The sequence below is a fragment of the Ostrea edulis genome, chromosome 4 (genome assembly GCF_947568905.1).
Source record: "Ostrea edulis chromosome 4, xbOstEdul1.1, whole genome shotgun sequence".
Lineage (NCBI taxonomy): Eukaryota > Metazoa > Mollusca > Bivalvia > Ostreida > Ostreidae > Ostrea > Ostrea edulis.
The window spans coordinates 5,018,014-5,041,842 of NC_079167.1; the positions used below are offsets into that span (position 1 = coordinate 5,018,014).

Here is a 23,829-nt window from a genome sequence, read left to right on the forward strand (position 1 = left end):
ATGGGCGTATAAAAACCGACAAATACGTGATATTAAAAGGATCCCAAAGACAAAATTTCAAAGCCTGACAATACAGTAAAAAAAATGGAGCATAGTCCTCACAGGATGCCAAACTTTAGCCCTCATGTGGCACATTACAAATTGGGTCAATTTTGTGCAAATTGCATGTGAAAATTCAAATGTGAGAAAAAGGGCAATATAATCATAAAAAATCATGCTTTCGGGATAGGCATACTCTCTATCAAACAAATCAAGTAAGCAAAGAGATGAAATGACCGAGAAAGATGGGTTTAATCCATCAATTTCAATGTTGTAGACTTAATTGTGAAATGTTAATAAAGTGTTTGAGGTAAGAACGGGTTTCTGAAATTCGGTGACAAATTTGATTGATCAAGATATATCTATGATACTCTATGCAAAATGATGTTTGCAGAAAAATTGTGTATTTCATAAGAAAATCCATTTCATACTATTCCATTGCGAGTTTGTATGTGGAGATTGACAATTTAAAGTGAAAAGGGAATTTATCTGAGGCCCTAAAACTCTTTGATGCATGGAATAATGTGGACACACATCAACTACGTTGTGTCTTAACAGTCTTAATTAGCTGCTGGTGATGTTAGCTACTGATCTGCAGCTCTCTAGGAAAATATTGGGACAGACCAATATTTTCCCAGAGAGCTACAGATTTGTAGCTATTGTGATGCAAGAAAACTCCCAAAATCTACTCGCCCGACTATGCAAAGCATGAAAAAACTTGCAGACAAACAAAAACACAAATTCTGTATATCTTCATCAAATGGTAATCTTAATTGTCACTATTTGAGTTTAATACATATTTATAATGAGAAACATATGAACAGTACATGATACTAAACAGATTTTCCATGTAATAATGCTAGCACACATTTTTTAGTTAATGAACTCAGCATGGTAACCCTAGAATCCATATCCTTCCATTGATGAAAACTCAGACAATCCCAATTTTACATTTGGATTGCTAGTTAACAGAGTTTTTGGCCATAGTTCCTGACCCTCTTGTGTTGCTTGTATGATTCAAGAGGATCCAAACACAGCATCGATCACTTCTGTCAGCCCCACTTCCTTCAGGGCAATCTTCAATGTGCCCATTGTTGCTCTCTCACTTTCATTTTCCTAAAATTTTGTATGCAATACATGTACTATCATATTTACGAAAATATTAGCTCCTTTATGAGATCCAAGAATCATTCTAAGCATCTAAAAGAATTCTAAAAACTTCAATGAGATATGAAGTAGGGTGGTCACACGATTAAATCCTATGAACCATGAAGAACTTCTCCGTAGATTAGATCACATACCACCCTTTTTATAGCTCAATGAAGTTTTCAGAAAGGTTATTTATAACTTAAATATGCATTCAAGACGAACAGGCAAGTCAAAAATGAAAAAATGCCCAATACACACCATGTGACTCGGTGACCCATAAACAGCTGAACTAAAGGGTATGTATGCCGGATCAATTGAATATTACTGGAGGAATAAAAAGCATGTGCTTTTTATCAAGCTATTTAAGCTATAAACTTCATGCAATTTAATTTGATCGGATTAAAAAATAATCAAGCTAATTTCCCATTTAGTTATTTCTTCTTTGAGTTTGATAAAGAATGCCACAATTCGAAATATTCATGATCATGTGATGTTGCAAGCTGAATTTACAAAGTAAACAATTACATGGCAACATGAAAGCGTGGACTGCCTGTAGGCTGTTAGCATGGACAATACAGCAATAAATGAAAGTTAAAAGGGAAACAGATTACATTTTGTTTACAATAAAAAAAATATTTAACACAATTTCATGCTGCAAACGAAATCCTCTTCTCCCATGATGTTTCTAAAAATAGTACGCTTGTGCACATCCACCAAAATGGTCATTCTTTCACTAATATGCATTAGAAAATCACCGGTTTCCCCTTGCATTGAATAGACCAGTAGTCTGTTAATACGTGTATATAATTTGTTAACATTTTCAGATATGATTAACTTTAATAGTTTATCATACTGACAAAAGTTTTGTCTGATTTCCAACATTGAAAATATAGTGTTTAATCCAGCACGTATAGCTTTTTGAAAAGTAAAATCTACATATACTTTTTAGATATTTATTAAGTTTTGACTGAGGATTGCTGTCAACATAATTATGGAAGAAAAAAATTTGTATCTGAATGTGTATTTGAGATGACTGGTTGGTGAGACAGAGAAAATGTGGGGTAATTTTGAACAGAATGCAGATTCATTTCACAACTAGGTCTTGCTAACTGTGTTGCTATGAATTTATTTTTGTGAAAAATAAAGAGCTAGCCTTCCTTTCTTTCTTGTTACATCATGGTTGTATGACTTTTTTTATCTGATTGATGTCCTTTCTGCAAACCAGAATCTAAAGTTATGATTTATGATTTCCCAAAAACTTTACTGGAATATTAAGATATTTGTTTTGGTATGCTTATATAACATTAAATGAAAGCAACAAATGCATACTTCATGAATTACAATGTATTTTCAATCTCCTACCTGCCAAATTGTCAACATCTTTTTCGCACATGCAGTTTCTTCACTGTTTTCACTCTCAAAATAAGTCATATCATCCTCAGGAAAGTTTAGCTCTGTGCCCAGCTTTTTCCAGTCCCCACCCAGTTTCTCAGCAATGAGGTCTATCTGTTCCTTTGAAAGAATATCTTCTGGCATATCCTCTCGACCTGCATGAATACCAGTACATTTAAAACTCATCAAGACAAACGTTCACATGTGTAATCATTAGGGTGGGTTGCTTTTTATAACCACATCCCTTCCTCTGGTTAATCAGTAGGGTGGGTTGTTTTTTATAACCACATCCCTTCCTCTGGTTAATCAGTGGGGTGGGTTACTTTTTATAACCACATCCATTCCTCTGGTTAATCAGTAGGGTGGGTTGCTTTTTATAACCACATCCCTTCCTCTGCTTAATCAGTAGGGTGGGTTACTTTTTATAACCACATCCCTTTCTCTGGTTAATCAGTAGGGTGGGTTTGAAATTAACAGTCACCCACTCGCCATCTGCGACTAAATTTTCGAGTGGGCAAATTAAAATCACAGTTCAAGTTGCCCATATGGCAATTAGAAAATTTACGAAATAAATATTTGCTTTTAAATTTTGTCAGATCATTTCGTTTTTTTTTTCTTTAGAAAAAGTTTGTGATCTGCAAAGCGCTTCATAATTAATTTTAGAATCACTTCTCTGTAAAGCGTTTAAGTGATTTTGAATTACCAACAATGTGGCAAATTTATAAATGGGGTCAGCGAACCCAAGAAACAAAAAATACAGACAGAAATGAGTATCAGGGTGATTACGATATGACAAAAAGACAACTGAAGTTGTTGGAATCATGAAAGACCAACCAATGAGCTAGAAAACACGGAAGCGGGTGTGACTTATTTGTATTGTGAGTTAATACTTGATACCCCTTCTTCGGGAAAAAAGTTGGGAAATATGCTCGTCACATGCATGGGGCATGGGGTGTCGGTTGGTCTTCCATGATTTCAAACTTGCGTTATCTTTTTGTCTTATCGTATTCTCCGTGAATCTCTTTTCTGTAATGCCATCAAATGTCACAGCATCTCAATTGTTTGTTCTCGGTTGCATGTCGTATAAACCAAACAGCATAACAAAACATGAACTTGTCAGACAAAACATGTTCTAGTCAGTGGGCGACTAAATTTTGATGTGGGCCTCTATAATTGCAAGGTTCAGTAGTCCACATGGCTACCAAAGTTTTCAATTTAGTTTCAAACCCTGTAGGGTGGGCTGCTTTTTATAACCACATCCCTTCCTCTGGTTAATCATTAGGGTGGGTAGTTTTTATAACCACATCCCTTCCTCTGGTTAATCATTAGGGTGGGTAGTTTTTATAACCACATCCCTTCCTCTGGTTAATCATTAGGGTGGGTAGTTTTTATAACCACATCCCTTCCTCTGGTTAATCATTAGGGTGGGTTGCTTTTTATAACCACACCCCATCCTCTGGTTAATCAGTAGGGTGGGTTGCTTTTTATAACCATATCCCTTCTTTTGGTTAATTATGCATGCAATAATTCTCTAGAAACACAAAGGTTTCTACCTTGTTCTTCTGCCTGCTCTTTCAGTTCCTCCTCCTCACCATCTTGTGCCTCTTTTATAGCCTCATCCTCACCAAGCTCTGTCCTCATTTCCTCATTGCTTGGTTCCTGTGCTACTTCTCCATTAGTGTCAGTGGAGGGTAGCTCTTGTGCTATTTTGTTAAGCATGAGTTCTAAGTACTGAGGAAGTGGCATGGCTGGGGTGTTATTGTGACCAAAGAAATGCGGACTTCGTCTGGCCAGAAGTCGTAGAGACTTCCACTGGAACACAGGATTATTTACCATTCTACAAAATGTTAAGCTTAAAATATACTTCCAAGATTGTAACACACATATTGACATTTGAATATTTAACAGTAGATGGAGTGTCATGTGAATATTTAACAGTAGATGGAGTGTCATGTGAATATTTAACAGTAGATGAAGTGTCATGTGAATATTTAACAGTAGATGGAGTGTCATGTGAATATTTAACAGTAGATGAAGTGTCATGTGAATATTTAACAGTAGATGGAGTGTCATGTGAATATTTAACAGTAGATGGAGTGTCATGTGAATATTTAACAGTAGATGGAGTGTCATGTGAATATTTAACAGTAGATGGAGTGTCATGTGAATATTTAACAGTAGATGAAGTGTCATGTGAATATTTAACAGTAGATGGAGTGTCATGTGAATATTTAACAGTAGATGGAGTGTCATGTGAATATTTAACAGTAGATGAAGTGTCATGTGAATATTTAACAGTAGATGAAGTGTCATGTGAATATTTAACAGTAGATGGAGTGTCATGTGAATATTTAACAGTAGATGGAGTGTCATGTGAATATTTAACAGTAGATGGAGTGTCATGTGAATATTTAACAGTAGATGGAGTGTCATGTGAATATTTAACAGTAGATGGAGTGTCATGTGAATATTTAACAGTAGATGGAGTGTCATGTGAATATTTAACAGTAGATGGAGTGTCATGTGAATATTTAACAGTAGATGGAGTGTCATGTGAATATTTAACAGTAGATGGAGTGTCATGTGAATATTTAACAGTAGATGGAGTGTCATGTGAATATTTAACAGTAGATGGAGTGTCATGTGGAGTTTTTTTTTTTTCATGACATAAAGAGTAAAATATATAATACATTCATATGTTAAAACAACATTTTAAATTTTTTACTTGTATTGCTCTTCAAATTGGGCCTCAGGGTCTGCTTGTTCCATGGCCTCTGAGAAAAAGTCCTCAAGCGAAGGTAAAAATACCCTGTAAAAGAATTTTGTAAGCTAGTACAGTATTTTTAAATAGACAGTTCCATGCTAATAATGTCAAAAAGTCTATGTGTAAAATGTAAATAGTCTATATATTGCCTAGCTTCAAGTCTTATTTTTTCTCATTCACTGTTGACACAATATAGAGAACATATTAAACAAGCATTCAAGAACAATATTCACGCATGCACAAGTAATTTATATATATATATATTATTACTACAGTAACTTGATCCGAAGAGTCGGATCACGTCGAGTTGACAGGCGCGGATCATCAGATCACACGAGACGCGAAGCCTGTCAACAAGACGTGATCCAACTCTTCGGATCAAGTTACTGTAGTAATGATAAATTTATTATATACCCCCTTCTGCATTTTAAATCCACATTTCTAAGATAATCAACGTAATCCAAACTATCAAAAACACAGACATACCATGAAATTATGTTTTGTGTACGCAGTTTTGTTTGTGACGCGGTCAATATTTTCCACAAATAACGTTGCGTTGATGCATTGTGACGTCATTGTGACGGCATCGGTTTCAGAGGATACCGATACGGAATCAGAAAACCACACTGTGGTGATCTGGAAAACCGGATCACACGTTGTGAAATCCACAGTATCAAAGAACAATATATTGATGGGTATATAATAAAAATATATATCACAATCTTGATATTAAATAAGTACAATAATAGACTCTATATACATTTAACCTGGAGGGTTTACGCTCTCGGTAATTAATTGAATGTTTTTACACAATTTTAAAAGTAATTTTTCATTTTTCGTTTCAAATAGATTATGAAATTTTATAACATGAGGTCTAGTCTGAAATATTTCTGGTATATAATATCGCCTAATATCAATAGTGATATACTGTTGTTTCATCATTTTTCATTGAACACTCATTTTCTGTGCTTTGGGGATTCTTACATATCACAAAATGAAATGATCATCAAAATAATATATTGTTCATATTAAAAGGAAGAACATAAAATTGCTTTCCACAAAAATATTTATGAATAATGCTGCACTTTTCCACAAATGCATGAAGTTTCAAGTCTACAAAAATTAATGAAAATAACTGTATATGCATCGTTATGAATATTACCAATAATAGAGACCAGCATCAGCAATCAGCATTTGCAAACATGAGGCCCATGGGCCACATCACCCACTTGAGCACCAAGAGGTCTGGAGTAAACAAATGTCAGTCTAAGCTTCATGTCAGAGGTAACTTGCATATCAATTTCCCAATTACATAAACTTGTATCTATCGGGAAGATTTTAATTCAAAATATATAATCAAAGTTACAACTTTGAAACCCACTGCAGCTCCACCCTGGGATCATGCAGTGAACAAACGTGAAGCTTGCAATGTTTATTTGACAATCTGTAGGGCCCAGGGATCATGCAGTGAACAAACGTGAAGCTTGCAATGTTTATTTGACAATCTGTAGGGCCCAGGGATCATGCAGTGAACAAACGTGAAGCTTGCAATGTTTATTTGACAATCTGTACCCTTGTGTTAGCAATGCTTACTAACATAGGTGGCACTGCAGTTTGTATTTGCCAGTTTTGCTGAAAACTTGATAATGATTTCGACATGTTTTTCATACCAATGTTACTTGAAAAATCTAAGTGAGAAAGATCTCAATAGAAACCTACCAAACAGACCTGAGAGAGAAAACTGCATGCACTTGGAAGAAAATCCTTGAAATTGAAACTTACTTTATTTGCGAAAAAATATGAAAGACAGATTTCCCAAATAACATAGACAATATTTTAAAAGATATTTTATTTCTTTACCTCATACCATTTTCCTCTTTGTAAATTATTTGGTATTTGGGAAGAAATAGCTCTGAACTTGGTGGGGATTCTAAATGTCACATCATTGCAATACCATGCCGATCATGTATTTTTGTACATACCTCAAGCAAAATTAGCACTTACAGGATCAAATTAAAAAACTAATGATATGTAAAGTTTTATATAAATTAGATTATAAATACATGTATCATAAACAGTTTTTGTACTTCAACTTTGACAGACAGTGGCCAGCTATATGTAAGTGCAGTCTGCTCCAGATAGACTGGAATTCGGAGGACCAATGTGAATTGTTCATTATATCCAAAGTTCAATATAACCAATGTAATAGTAATAGCATAAAAAAACTTCATCAAACCTGTCTCACATTCTGCATACCGGTATGTAATTTTACTCCAAAATCATCAATATGGAATGTATACAAGTTACAATGACAGTTAATTTTTCTCACCTTTTCTCTGCTTTGCAAGCCTCTAAGTTATCAGGATTCAAATTCCATAATCGAGTGAGTTCAGCACTCCCCATTTTAATAATTTTTCCTCCTTGAGCTTGTAGGTCATCTCCTACCCACCGTCTCTTAGCTCTGTTAATGGGAATTATGCTTTTATAACCATTTTCTCTTCTCTAATATAAAATTATACATGAATAAATGATTAAGCTATAAAGAAAAAAACCATGGATCAACCAAACTCCATGTGTTATATACTGCATACAGTGAAAGAAAATTCAATTTTATTTCTGCTCATTTTGCCTTTAGGGCTGTTCCAGAAATGATCAAATGGGGGGGTCGGGCGGCAAATGATATTTTTTTGTGTGGGTGGTCATATTTTTTCAGATTTTAATTGGTCCGTGGTTGGACTGTTAAAAAAATATTTATTATGGGTAGTGGGTAGTTTCTATTGTTTTATTTTGTGCCACGTGGGTGTTGAGTTTTCAGAATATTTTTATTGTCGCTCTTGTCGTGTTGGTTACAAAATGTCGGAGGGAAAATTGAAAACGTGCTTTCGATATGCTGCTTTCGAAATCGGAAATCGGAAGGAATTATAACACAGAACTATATCGAGTTGTCACTCTTTGCAGCGCATAACTTTCCATTACGGCACTCTTCAAATTAGAAGCGCGTTTAGTAGGGTCCCTTAGGACGTGATGGCGGCGAACTCTGTTCTGTAGATTATTACAGTTTACAGTGCATCGATTTTGGGAATATTTTGAAACCAATAGGTATTCCGTTTTCTAATAAAAATAGGCAAACCTTAGTTAATTTATACGAGGGTACTGATGCGTTATATTTATCAGTCGGTGTGATGGTGATATAGAGGCCTCCGGGCGCGGGCTCCATTAGAAGACGAACGATTCGTGGAAAAACATATCCATACCCATTTCATGATAATAGCATCGTTTGGACTCCCAATCTTTCCAACATTCCCGCCATAGATGCCTTTGATTGTTGATGTGACATCATTTCTTCAGAACTACTGTGATACAATGTCGCACAGGCATTACTGCGTCATTGACTAGAATGTTTGTCCCGAAAACCTTGCGAGATTTGTACCGTTTTCATTTTTAAAAATATTTTTGTGGTGGGTCTGGTTAGTTTTTTTTTTTTATTAGATGGGTCATTGTAAAATGAGTTTATTAATTTGATGGGTCATGGGGTAATTTTTTATTTATTTTTTATGGGTGCTTGGTATATACAAAAGGTGCCCCCCCCCCCCCCCCCCCCCGCCCCATGTATTTATTTCTGGAATAGCCCTTACTCTTCTAAATGGATAAAAAATTTAAAAACTGGGTGATTTAAATTTACGAAGTAGCAATAAAGGATTTGGGCAAATTCATGATAAGACAAAATGGTCTTTTTGATGTGTTTGGACAACAATGACACTGGAAAAAAATTCCCTGTACACAATATTTGTCCACTTTGTGAATGAAATGTTAATAAATAACAGCCATTGCAGTCAGCAGTTTGTTGTAAAATTATCTTCCAAAGTGACTCATTAATAATTTTATTTCTGTGACAAAGAAAATTTGGGCACACCTGGACTTGACCTTTTTTTCATCTAGTTCTGGTTTTCTTGCAAAGTCGGGACATCCCTCATTTTTCCATTTATTCCAATGTTCCTCTCGTCCTAAGATGTGCTACCATTTAAATCAGAAAAAATTAATGTTCAGCCATATTTAACATTTGATATAAAAACTACAAAATCAAAAATGTTATCCATCAAGTCATCTGTGAAGTTTTGAACATATATTTCAACCTCTAAACAGTGTAACTTGAATAGCTTTCAGTCATATCTACATTTCCTGAACTATTTACAGAACTTGAATTGCTTTTCTACAGTACCTACCAATGCTGCGTCAAACCTAAGACATTTAACATAAATAGCTACAGTTCCTTTTCCATGCACCAAGTATTAGAAGTAAAAGTCATCATTCTTAAAAATGACGGTCCAGTATCACAAAATGACCCCTCTCCTGTTACAGCCCTGAGAACCTTGCTTAAGTCATCATTTGTGGCATTCCTAAAAGCTTGTCATGTCTCTACATGAGTCAAAGATTCTTTAATTGGAGACGAAATCGACATTACCTGAACTGTTTTACAGAACTTTTCCCCATCTGGAGGAGTTTCCCTGATAAGCTGGTATACTTTATCCTGAGTTGTTCTGACCCACTGACTTTGGTCATCTGTTAGAGTTTGACTGGGACTGCATAGAACAAAAACAACAAGATGTACTGTGAGCAATGCTCACTAAGAATACCCCCCGCTTACCCCAATCTCCCAAAGGGTGTTGGTAATAGGTATAAATAAACTTCAGTATTATGATCCATAAGGTATCTAGGAACACAGCATCTCCATGCGATGAAAAAAGCCGTTAAAGAATTTAAATGGAAACCATATTGCTACTTCAATGTCCAGTGCACTTGACCTTTGACCTTTTGACCCCAAAATCAATAGGGAACATCTTCATCCCATGGGTAGTCCATACGTATGATATGGTGACTGTAGGTGGAAAGGATAATGCTTTAGAGCCTGGAAACCATATTGCTACTTCAATGTCCAGTGTGCTTGACCTTTGACCTTTTGACCCCAAAATCAATAGGGAACATCTTCATCCCATGGGTAGTCCATATGTATGATATGGTGACTGTAGGTGGAAAGGATAACGCTTTAGAGCCCGGAAACCATATTGCTACTTCGATGTCCAGTGCACTTGGCCTTTGACCTTTTGATCCCAAAATCGATAGGGAACATCTTCATCCCATGGGTAGTCCATATATATGATATGGTGATGGTAGGTGAAAAGGATAATGCTTTATAGCCCGGAAACCATTGCGTCTACAGACGGACGGACAGACAGACGGAAAACCTTATTCCAGTATACCCCCCCCCCCCCCTCCACAACTTGTTGCGGGGGGTATAATAAAATAAAACAACACTGTCTGAGTTATGGATGCACCCTGGTGACCTACGCTAAATTTCATCCCTCTTTAAATAGTATTTTTATCATCATTTTTTAAGTGTTTGAAAAGTTCATAGACAGTAAGAGATTTTCAAATTAAAAGAAAGTATTCCAACATGACAGGATCTGATAGCTACACAATCTATTGTATTTCCAATAATTTTAGGTCTATGAAGATTGTCATTACCTCTTGAATTTAACTTGTGAACTCAAATACTGGAAAATAATGAGGAACTGAACAAGTACATATCTCCTGAAGTTACTATCATTCAGTTGCAAGTCCATCAACTGAAAAGAGAAAACACCAGTACAAGCATTTCTTTGACTACTAAATCAACATCACAATGCATGTATAAAATAACATGATAATGGAATGCAGTAGAACACTGTACATCTACTACATTTAGTATTTAAACACAGGTGTAAGTTTGGTCCTTATAATTTTTGTATTATATCACATTACCTTTTCACTCGTCAAATACTTGGCAAAGAAGGCTTTTGTATCTGCTGGGCGAGGTAAATCAAGTTTCCTTCTCGAAGATTTCATGTCATCCAATTTAGAACTGGCAAATGCATTCAGTACCACATCAGCATTCTGGAAATGGTTAAAGTTAGAAGATGTGTCAATATTTAAAGAATCTCGATCAGAAAAATCAAAGTCATTGTATGTTTTGAAAATTGGATGCAGAGTGACATTTATATACCAAGGAAAAGTTTGATAAAAAAAGGGAAAGTTATAAAATGTTGTATATAATGTATCTAAGTTATTCTAGAAAAGAAAACAAACATTCTGTGTGAATATTCAGCAAAATATATCAATATTCATAAATGTAGAAAACAACAATATAAATCTATGAGAGATTTGAAGAGCAAATTACTGCTCAATTTTATTAACTCAAAATTTCAAAGATCTGTTCGTGAAAACAAAGAGAAAATACATTCAGAATTGGGAGAAAATTGTTTACAGGGCTGATGTAAGATATCTATAAGAAAGCATTGCTGAATTCAGTTAACTGTTACACTGCATTTAGAATTACAATCTGACTGTTAGTAAGAGGAACAAGAGGCCTGTGGGCCACATCACATGCCTAAGTCATCCATGGCCCAGCTGTTGTGATTTTTAATTTTTTTTTCTTCAATCTTCATTCCAATGAAAATTGTTCACCCCTTGTGTGAAGATACTTGCATATCAATATCACTATTAATGGCCCTGCTGTTGTAGAGATGAAGATTTTTAAAGATACTTTCCTAATATTCCCATGTAAAATTTTGATGCCCTATTGTGGCCCCTCCTTACTTTAGGGGGCCACAATTTGAAGAAACGTGAATTTGCAATACCTAGGGATGATTGCATATTAACATGACTAATCATGGTCTTGTTGTTCTTCGGAAGAAGATTCTAAAAGATTTTTCCTATATACCTGCATGTAAAACTTTGATCCCCTATTGTGGCCAAATCCTATGTCCAGAAGTCATGATTTGAACAAACTTTAATTTACTCTATGTCAGGAAGCTTTCATGTAAATTTGAATTTTTCTTACCCAGATGTTCTTGAGAAGAAGATTTTAAAGATTTTTCCTATGTATCTGCATATAAAACTTTGATTCCCTATTGTGGCCCCAACCTATCACCAGGGGACATGATTTGAACATACTTTAATCTCCTCTATGTCAGGAATCTTTCATGTAAATTTTAACTTTTCTGGCCCAATGGTTCTAGAGATTTTTTAAATGACCCCACCCTATTTTTGTCTTTTCTTATCTCCCCTTTGAAGGGGGCATTGACATTCATTTGAAAAAACTTGAACCCCCTTCACCCGATGATGATTTGCATTAAGTTTGACTGAAATTGGCTGAGTGATTCTGGAAAAGAATATAAGAATGTGAAAAGTTTACAACAACGACAACAACAGTCAATGGACAAATTTTGATCAGAAAAGCTCACTTGAGCCTTTGGCTCAGTGAGATAAAAAGGCCCATCTCCTGAATGTGAAATCTGTCAGGTTCTTGAGAACACTGTACATTTTTTATATGATTATCAAATAACAAATTTTTGGATGAAAAATGTCATTGTCTTTCTCAATTTTTTTATATTAGCTGTAAAATATTAGTATACATGTATGTAATAGCTTTTACAATAAAATTAATTGGAAAGCAATTATACTGCACATTTTGATCTCTATTATGAGTTTTAAAATTTAGAGATACAGAACAAAATGTAGACTTGAGAAAGAAACTCTGTCAGAAAAGAAGGCAGTGAACACACATCTTGTTTCTCAACATTTTGTGTTAAGAAAAGGTAAACAAGAATTCTGAGATTTGTTGTGATTTATTGTGATTGTTAACCATGTGTTTTATGTGATATTCTAAGAGATGATCTGTTGATAATTTTGTGGATGTAAGCATTATACATGATATTATTTTGATAAAAGATAAAATAAAAATAACTAAGAGTATCTCTGCCTCGGCAAGTGTCAGTTATATCCAAAAAAGAATTTGAAATTTTATCTTTCAGAACAGAGAATATTTAGATGTCTACATTCAAGCAATCTGACCTGTTGAAATGCTTTCCATGGAACTTTTTCATAGCACTGAGACGGTTTTCTAAAGTAATCCTGAAGTGCCCAGAACCTCCTATACAAGTTGTAATCTATAGGGGTTGACCTGCAATGTTTAACAATGAAACATCTTTTTAAAAAATGCTGGAATATTTTAAATAAACTAGAAATGTGTCCTTAAAACACAAGTGCTCTCCATGTCCTACAGGGTACAATTGTGTTACAACTGAGAACAGAACGGTACACAATATTCATGTCACAAGCTATGAACGGTGATTTTCTTACGGAATTTGTTTTCCAATGACATTAAATAGCAAACATGACAAAAATGCCAAAAGTTGTAGGTAGAATCAGCTATCATCAAGCTGTGAGACGCATGAACTTTCCTTTGCATCATATGAATAAAAGGTCCTAGCATAAAATCTGTGACAAGCAGAAGATATACAAACCATGAGCCCTGCATGTAAAATATCTCCTAAAAATTGAATACGTTCAACAACCTGTAATTTTTTAAAACAGAAAATTGTTGAGAATCAAAATCCTAGCAATACACATATCCTCAAGTTGTTTACAAATGCCATAACTTGAAAACTATGAGAGGACAAACCATGTGATCACTGTGATATCTCCTCAAAACTGACTATATAGGTTAAATAAGCTGTTTTCTAAAGAAATAAAGAAAATCAAAATCCTTGCCACATGCACATCTTGAATACCCATACAAACACCCCATAGAATAAGAAGGTCCTTATTTGAAAACTGGATGGACAAACCATGTACATGTACCTCCATACAACATTCAAATAAAGGGACAAAACTCCCGCAAGAGGTTAAATGGATCAAAATTGCAACATGATCAAGAGTGACCTGCAGGAAGTTTAAGCTTGACAGAAAAACTAAAATAGAAATAGAAAACCTCAAATGGATGTACAGACAGATATTGCTGTACCATCTAAGGATGGGCACATATAAACTGAGTTTTCATTCAAACATGCAAAATGAAAAATGGGTTGGAAAGACACACAAGCAAGCAGAATACTGATACATAACATAGTTTTTGCTGTATAGAATGCATTGCTATTCATGTTAAAAATATTCAACATGCTTAAAGAACTAGGTTCATAAATACAGTAGTCTAATTAGGCTCTAATTCTGACTGCGATGAAAAACTATGTAAAAAAAAACTTTAAACCAGCAGGTATATGTGTTTATTTTTGTAAAACTATGATGTAAAGTTAGACCTTTTTCTATTGTGAAATCAAATTTCATATGACATAAAATCCTGTCTTTAATACAGCACAACAGGCCAAGGAATTGTGAGGAGAACCCCATGGCTAGCAAAGGTGAGGCCACATGCATAAATCATGATAATACTGACAGATGCTAATCTTTTGTCTTATTTGCTCATCACATTTAATCCATGATTTCTATCCAAATGAACTGTTGACATTTTTGACAATCTCTAAGGGAAATACAAAAATTCACAACATTTGTGACATCATATTCTAGAAGAATCAGTTCTAAGGAAAAGTATAATTTTAATCATTTTGAAATTATTTCAACTTGGAAAATACTAAATTTTAGAGAAATTCAAGATTGCTTGGATTTCAGGAACAGAATTGGGTATTGTCTCTTGTCATACTCAGTATGCACGCACTCATCATAGAAAGATACAATGCTAGTTTAAGTTTAAACTGCATTCATTTTTTAAAAAGAATTAAAACTACATACATATCATTTGAATACGCCGGTTTCGAGATACGTCCGAGTTATTTCCCTTTGGAGAACTCTCGTACATAGTAAGGCGCGAAAGAATTTGTTTACACGCGGGAGTGGGACAGATATTCATCACAGCGTAAGTGAGTGTACTCAGTAAGTTTCTCATACGCTGTTTGATAACCCGAATTCGACTGATACACGAACTAAGTAAGTGATAAGTATTTAGGGAGTAATTAAATACATAGAATTCTTATCCTATCACGTTATCTCGCTGATCATAAGTACCATATCCAAGATATTTCTTACAAATATGACATTGTTTGTATGTTTCCACTTTGGTAAAACATTTCTTTCGATAGTATTTAGTATTTCCCACATTTACATATTTAAAGAGAAGCTGCTTTTAATACATTTCATCGTCTTCCTCGTTGGCTGTATATCCACTCTGTCCCACTTAGGCATTCAAAGTTCCACTAAATGCACCTCCTATACAGAAGAGTTTGTATCTCGAAACTGGCGTATTGTTAAGGTTGGTTTAAGTTTGGTCTATGTAGCACTTCTATTTCGATTTATACCACACTTTTTTTTATTAGAGGCAAAATAAGAAGATAATGTATGTCACACTCAGCATATGAAGCATGCAAGCAACTCGATATCCTAAAATGCATAACTGACATAAATTTGGTTCCTATAGCACTACTGCATTATGTAAAACAAACTTTTAACCAAGTTAATGATGCGAACAATTCCATTAAGTAAATGTACGTTCAGTAAAATCTTTGGAAATGAGATTAGTGCAATATCAGATAGGAAACAGACCAACATCAAATGTTTTGTGTTATTTGTATTGACAGGATGATATTGTCCCTACCCTGATAGAAATGTTTTGTGTTATTTGTTTTGACAGGATGATATTGTCACTACCCTGATAGAAATTTTTTGTGTTATTTGACAGGATAATATTGTCCTTACCCTGATAGAAATGTTTTGTGTTATTTGTTTTGACAGGATGATATTGTCCCTACCCTGATAGAAATTTTTTGTGTTATTTGACAGGATGATATTGTCCTTACCCTGATAGAAATGTTTTGTGTTATTTATATTGACAGGATGATATTGTCCCTACCCTGATAGAAATGTTTTGTTATTTGTATTGACAGGATGATATTGTCCCTACCCTGATAGAAATGTTTTGTGTTATTTGACAGGGTGATATTGTCCCTACCCTGATAGAAATGTTTTGTGTTATTTGACAGGGTGATATTGTCCCTACCCTGATAGAAATGTTTTGTGTTATTTGACAGGATGATATTGTCCCTACCCTGATAGAAATGTTTTGTGTTATTTGACAGGGTGATATTGTCCCTACCCTGATAGAAATGTTTTGTGTTATTTGACAGGATGATATTGTCCCTACCCTGATAGAAATGTTTTGTGTTATTTGACAGGATGATATTGTCCCTACCCTGATAGAAATGTTTTGTGTTATTTGTACTGACAGGCTGTCCTTACCCCGATAGATCCTCCATTTCTCCTTCTTCAACCTCCATAACATCGTCAGCAACCTCACGCTAAAAATATTAATCGAAATAACTACCATTATAGTTTTACACATAAACATAACACCTGATTTTATTGTACATTCACATAATATTTGCACTTGAATTTCCAAAAATAATAGTTACCACTTTAAGCTTGATTTCATCTGACTTTGTAGAGTAAATTGTGACATTTTCTAGGTTGAACTGACTCATGAGATTCAGGGCTAAAATAAAACAAATACATGTACACTGTATTTTGCTTTCTTTTCCTGTCTTATATTTTTCACAGGTAAATAGGATACAAGTAAATTCATGTTTATCAGTTTGTTGAATTTACAATATTTAAAGCATAGAAAGTTCCTTTGAGTAAAAGAATCACCCACCACAAATATAGAGAACTATACAATAAGGATAATATTTTCTCTAGCACATACATGCAAGTACATGTACATCTATATGTAATCTTGTATCTTTACTAGAGATAGCATTATTTTGTGTCTTTTGAAAACTGTATTTAGTTACTACAAGAGACATTCTCACCTGATTTTTCTGAGAGTGGAAACAGTCTAGAGAGAAACAGCTGAATTCTGCCACAGAACACAGTATTCTGTGATTTACTTAATCTTCTCAGTAGATCTGAAAACACAACAACAATAAACAATACTATTTTGTACCCAGACAAATCCCCAAAACATCCTTCTTTCCTAATGTGGCAGTACAGGTACAAGTACTCAGACAAATGCCCAAAACATACATTTACAGGTACATATACATTATTGTTAGATAAGCAAGAAATGTTACAAAAATTCTCACCATTGCACATTCTTAAGAGGAAGTTTTTCCCTGCATCATAAAACAATGCCTGCAAACAAAGATTCATGAAAGAGCAATAGAATTTTTAAATAAAATCCCACAACTATTTACTGCATAATATATATTGCTGTAGTCCACTATATTTATTTCACTATAATTGATAATTATATGCCATCTTATGAAGCGTGACTTACCGATTTCCACACGGGTAGATTTTCCTCCACTACATAAAACACAATCTCACACTGACTCAGAGGAATAAGGTCAAAAACATCAGATAGAAGGAGAAAAGGCATGATCACCGAACACAGGTCTGAAAAGAAGTCAGTCATACTAAACAAGCATACCACAATAACATCAATTCTCAAAATATTTTTCAAACTGGATAAAATGAAATGCTTAAAGAAAGCTACATATATATTGTATAACATAAATCTTAAGATCTCTTTTTAGAACAACAAGATAAAATAAAACAGAAAAAGTTATACAGTAGTACATGTGTGTTGTTTTATTATCATCAGAAAATATAAATTACAAGACCATTCAAGATGAATTTATTGTCAGATAAAATTTTTCTTTAGCGTCCAGTTACATACCATCATTTGCCAGGTCTATGGACTGTATAATCAGTTACATACCATCATTTGCCAGGTCTATGGACTGTATAATCAGTTACATACCATCATTTGCCAGGTCTATGGACTGTATAATCAGTTACATACCATCATTTGCCAGGTCTATGGACTGTATAATCAGTTACATACCATCATTTGCCAGGTCTATGTTACATACCATCATTTGCCAGGTCTATGTTACATACCATCATTTGCCAGGTCTATGGACTGTATAATCAGTTACATACCATCATTTGCCAGGTCTATGTTACATACCATCATTTGCCAGGTCTATGTTACATACCATCATTTGCCAGGTCTATGGACTGTATAATCACTTTTTTGTATGCTTCACAATCATCTGTCTTTTCCTACAGCATCAAAAACAATTCATAGCATATGTTTGTCTTGCAAAAAATGGATTCAACATTTTCTTCTTTCAGATACAAAGTTTTTAAATGATAATACAGTATATTGCCAAGGTACATGACCGGCCATTCAGGAAATATTCAGTGGTGCACCAGTTTTTGAATAGCTATTGTGACTCTGACATTTGATTTCCCAACTTATCCCCAAAACTTTTATCATCATTAATGAAATACATGTAGCAACATATTGTCATCATACAGCTTATAGCAAGTGTAGCAAGCAGCCCAAGGGGCTTCTCACATAGCAAGCCCTAAAGATCATAACAAAAAATTCTCTCTCTCTCTGTCTATAAAATATAAAGCACTGAAATGACCTACAACAGGAACAGTTATACTGTCAAATTTTTAGGACGACCTGTTCTTTCCTCAGGTCAAACAGAAAACATTTAGGTATCTAGTGTTGTTGGAACTCAGTGCTCTCTCTCTCTCTCTCTTGCCTACAGATTGAAAACAAAATGGATAAAAGCCCCAGTGGAAAGAGAGAGGAAAAAAGAGAGACATCCAATGGTTTTTTGACATTGAGTAAAAACTCCCATAATCCAAGTGACCATCCACTTTGATCTCACAAAGTTACATCTCATTGACCTGAGCACGGTCATCGAACATACTAGATATGAACAAATGACACCTCCATGTCATGATGTTGAACATTAGTAGCCCTGAAATAAGTAAAACTGCACTTACAATAGCTTCCTTTATAACATCGCGAAGAGCTTGATCAACAGCGAGCTTTTTTTCTGATTCACTGAAAAATCATATATACGTATAAGTAGAATGGATAAATTATTACTTTTGAATATAACGTTCAGTCTTATAACATTCATTTTATAAATAACTTTCAAGACAATGCGTTAGATATTCATGTCTTTCCACCTTCCAGTGGTGTTCATTATTTTTATATATTAATGTTTAATGAATTCATATCTACCTTCCACTGATTGACTGAAATATTTCTTTCAAATCATGACTGCCTTCCCAAGAATCAAGTTTCTTCTGAAATACAAAAATTACATATAAATTGTAACAGAATATCTGTTATAACAGTGTTCAAAAGTGGCAGATGAATATGGGGGGAGGGGGACTGCGACATATCTCAATAATATGTAATTTTTGTGACATTTTACGTATTATTCACTTGCATTCGATCTCGTTTCTACAAAAAGTCTTGGAGTATATTACCATGTCTGTTTTTGAGTTAGCATATTTTGATAGTTTCTGGTTGTTGCAAGTAAAAATGTAAAGTCAGCTCTTCTGCATTACAGTAAGTTGTATAAATATAGGAAAGAATTTTTTTTAGAACAATCTGGTATTAAACCCGAGACCCTTGCAATACTAGTCAGGTGATCTAACCGCTAAGCTACACAAGTCGACATAAAATGTATGGTAATAATACTAAATTATAAAATCTAAACCTATTTCGGAAACCATACAAGAATTCTTCATATTGAGGAGAAAAAAATAATTTTAGAGAAAATGTCCGAAACGTCGCATATGTCCTTAAATGACCCTCACACAAGAAATACATATGCTAAATATCAAAGTCCTATCTTTTGAAATTACAAAATTCTAGGGTGTGACTGATAGCAATAAAGACAGGACAATAGAAGATGGACAAAGTAATACAAGTCTTGCTATGATTTACAGACAACACAAAATCCCAATATTAAGCTTCATGAAAATTCAATCTGATATAGCTGTGTTGAGTTTTGCTATTTGCTGGTCCTAATCTTATAGAATAAGATGTATTTCACATTAGCACTGACATTAATTTTTGTCAGAGCATTCCTCTTTTTATAAGGGAAGTTTTGAGGTTTAGTCTTGAGAGAGTTAGGTCTATGACTTTAAAATATAAATGCTGTTCCACATTACTTTAGAAAGAAGTAAACAAAGCAAGCTCCCTTGATAAGGTCTATGTCACGATATAAGATCTTTTTATTTTCAAACATGACTTAGAATTTGACTTGACAGAGACAGTTGGGGGCCATAATTGAGATTCAATGCTTATATTAGAAAATGCAACTGCTAATGCAAGCAATATGACCCATGGGTCTCTTGTTTGAACTTGAATCTACACCACATGAGGATGTTTGCATATCAATTTGACAAACTGAACCCTTGTTCTTGAAAAGATTTCAAAAGAATTTTACTAAATATACATTTTATGTGAAACTTTGAACTCTAATTGTGACCCCACTCCTGCCCACAACAAAGCACCATGTGAACAAACTTATATCTACCCCTTCAAAGAATTCCCCCACATCTTGTCTAAAATGTCTGAAATATCCCATTGAATCACTATGAACCCGAGGATCAAGGCGTGAACATGAATTTACACAGCATGAGGATCATTCTTGTATATCATCTTGCACTAAATGTACCAATGGGGTTCTCGAAAAGAAGACTTTTAAAGAATTTTTCTATATACTTTTAAAACCTATTTTGTGGCCCTACCAAGATGTTGGGGGTCATGGTGTATACAAACTCGAGTCTACACTACATGAGGATGCTTGCATATTAATAACTTGACATATTGTACCCTTGTGATTCTTGAAAACATTTATACAGATCTTCATGATTGTAGTTTCAAGGAAGTTAATCACCCCTTTTTGTTTAGTAGGTAAACCTAATTGATGAATCAAAGTCAATTTGATGCTCCATAAAGATGTGAAGTTCTATGGAATATGCCCAGATAAAGAAAACAACACCATTGTATCAAAACCAATGGAGGGCTTTTGTTTTCATGACAATGTACTACATTCATTCATTGCAGAAATTGCAAACTATGAGGGTATGATGTTACTGTATACAAAATTTTGTAAATATTTTGAGATAGATATTGTTTGACACTTTGTTGCTGTTGATAATTGCTTGGTTGGAAAGAGAAAAGAGTGAAGCACTGTGTTATATTAATAGTCAGATAAAATGTCTAAAGTTGCGTTGCAAGATGTTTTATATATATATAACATGTTGTGACAGCTGTCCATACATGTCTGGATTCCGATAACTTCAGAATTTTCTCATTCTATGTGCCTGTTATGGATAAATCTATACATAAAAGTACACACTGGCTGTGCTCGCCCCAACGGTAGCACTGTAAACATATCAAATAAGACAGGAATCAATTTTTAGAGCTGACAATAACAAATAACGGATACGCATGTTCAATGAACCTTTTCTATATAAATATTTCTATATCTATGCCTTCATTTTGGTGAGTCACACTAATATATATACGGTGTGACCATTGGACCGAGCGAAGCATGATATGGCCATTGGCGTGTCCCAAGTGATAGTCGTAATTCTGTTCAGTACGGTAAATTACAATTCATTTAAAAATATGTATTATTTATGAAATTCCCCTTGCGCTAAACGCCCAGTATCAAAGGGGGATATCTATGAGGATCCGCCTATTCCTTTAACGCGGAGAATATAGCACCAGCCGATGTAAACCATGCATAGTGACGTCAGATGTAGCCTTGACTTTTTTCTTCGTCTTTCAAACCAAACAATTATACCGAGCAAAGCTCGGACGGGCCAAAGGCCCGTCCGCGAAGCAAGGCTCTAAAGGTAACACGTATGTAAAAGAAAAAAGTCAAAATCAGCAAAAGAAAAAGAGACAATCTCTATATACGTTCACTGAAATTTTCGTGATCCATATGGGCGCCGCCATTTATTTTTTCATTACCTGCTTCAACAGTTATTCGTGTTTTATTTTGAATGCCAATAATAGAAGACTCTGACGTGCAATTCGTAATTTAAACACTCAGTTTGTTCAAAGTGAATAGTATAATTACCATTGTAACAGGTTTTAGCAAATAATTACATATAAAACCGTAATACGACTAAATAGATGAAGGAGTTCATGAGTTTCTTTAAATAAGAATATACGATAAAATTACGGTTACATTTTTACCATTTTGAATTTATTGGTTAATTTTGTTTAGTTTTAACGGCCTTTTTCATTGCATACGGAATGTTTTATTGTTGTTTATAATTGTTTGCTTTGAAAAAGAGAAAAAAGGTTGAGGCTAAATGTGACTTCACAATACACAGTTTACGTAGCCTTGTGTTTTATTTCCCGCGTTCAATGAATAGGCGGATCCTGTAAAACTGTTGTCCCCATATAAACCCCTTTAATATTGAGATGTTACTGGTTTTTAGCGTAAGGAAAATTTCATTAAAAATATATATTTTTAAATGAATCATAACGGAATTATGATTACCACATGGGACACTCCAATGGACATTACATGCTTCACTCGGTCCAACGGTCACACCGTATACATATTAAACAATAATTCATTTCAAAATATATATTATTTATGAAAATTTCTTGCACTAAACGTCCAATAACATCTAAATATCAAGGGGGGATATACGAGGATAACAGTTCTACAGGATCCGCCTATTAATTTAAAGCGGGGAATATAACGCCAGCCGATGTAAATCATGCATTGTGACGTCATATTTAGCCTCAACATTTTTCTCTTTCAAATCAAACAATTATAAACAACAATAAACCCCGTTTGCAATTTAAAAGACAGTTAAAACAAAACAAAATTAACCAATAAATTCAAAGTGGAAAAAAGTAACCGTAAATATATCGTATATTTTTAATTTAAAGAAACTCATGAACTCGTTCATCTATTTAATCGTATTACTGTTTTTCTATTTGATGACTGTAACAATAATAATCATACAATTCATTTTTAACAAACTGGGTGTTTGAATTACAAATTGCATGTTAGTCTTGTACTTTTGGCATTCAAAATTAAAACACAAATAACTGTAGAAGCAACTAATGAACAAAGCATAATGGCGGCGCCCATATGGATCACAACATTTTCAGTGAACGTATATAGAGATTATCTGTATTCATTTGCAGATTTTCTCATTTTTTATTTTATGTATACGTGTTACCTTTAGAGCCTTGCTTCTCAGGCCCGTCCGAGCTTCGCTCGGTATAATATTCTGTTCATTGTTTTATTCACAAACTGCAAACCACATCATTGTGTACACAAGTATACTATAGCATTATCTTTGACAAGAAATCAGAAGTTTTCCAGTGACAAATTACTTCCATAAAACATGAAGCATATACAATATACCTGTTATTGAGTCAATGTGAACAAAATAACAAAATTCTGAAACTAACTTGACGCATATAAATAATCTTTATTTAAAGTCGGACATGGTAAAAAAATATATCATGTCGTTTTTACAACTACTCAACTAAAGGGTCTCCATGTTAAAACAAAATGTACATGGAATTTCACCCATTAAATATTCTTAAATTTACAGATGAAAATAGGGATACGCACGGTAAAAGCATCTCTTGCATTTCCAAAAACAAACTTCATGGAGGCCGCCATTTTTTTCTGGGAAGTAAGTTGTACTCAAATTAACTAAGTATAGTATTTTCCCTATAATTTGAAGATATATATAGCAGTTTAATTTTGAATGCATTTATGTGCATT

The 23,829-nt window shown here is 34.2% G+C and overlaps 1 protein-coding gene across 1 annotated transcript; it reads right to left on the minus strand.

The window, feature by feature from the left end:
* Positions 1-787: 787 nt before the first annotated feature.
* On the minus strand, positions 788-23,740 carry LOC125670209 (THO complex subunit 1-like). Its single transcript, XM_048905251.2, has 19 exons — positions 23,674-23,740; positions 19,281-19,345; positions 19,037-19,097; positions 18,229-18,295; positions 17,505-17,623; positions 17,311-17,359; positions 17,038-17,133; positions 16,642-16,721; positions 16,469-16,527; positions 13,235-13,343; positions 11,144-11,275; positions 10,868-10,968; positions 9,807-9,924; positions 9,258-9,358; positions 7,674-7,805; positions 5,306-5,389; positions 4,134-4,417; positions 2,551-2,735; positions 788-1,155 (listed from the first exon to the last, which is right to left on the minus strand). Exons 1-19 carry the CDS (start codon positions 23,722-23,724, stop codon positions 1,057-1,059), a joined length of 1,992 nt encoding a protein of 663 aa, XP_048761208.2. The 5' UTR covers positions 23,725-23,740; the 3' UTR covers positions 788-1,056.
* Between the last annotated feature and the right edge of the window lie 89 nt (positions 23,741-23,829).

Coding starts and splice junctions, on each gene's coding strand:
- LOC125670209 (XM_048905251.2), bottom strand. CDS start 23,724: ATGGCGGCCTCCATGAAGTTTGTTTTTGGAAATGCAAGAGATGCTTTT. Junction 16,528..16,641: donor ATGAAATCAAGCTTAAAGTG/GTAACTATTATT, acceptor TAATATTTTTAG/CGTGAGGTTGCTGACGATGT. Junction 9,925..10,867: donor TCACAAGTTAAATTCAAGAG/GTAATGACAATC, acceptor TGTTCTATGCAG/TCCCAGTCAAACTCTAACAG.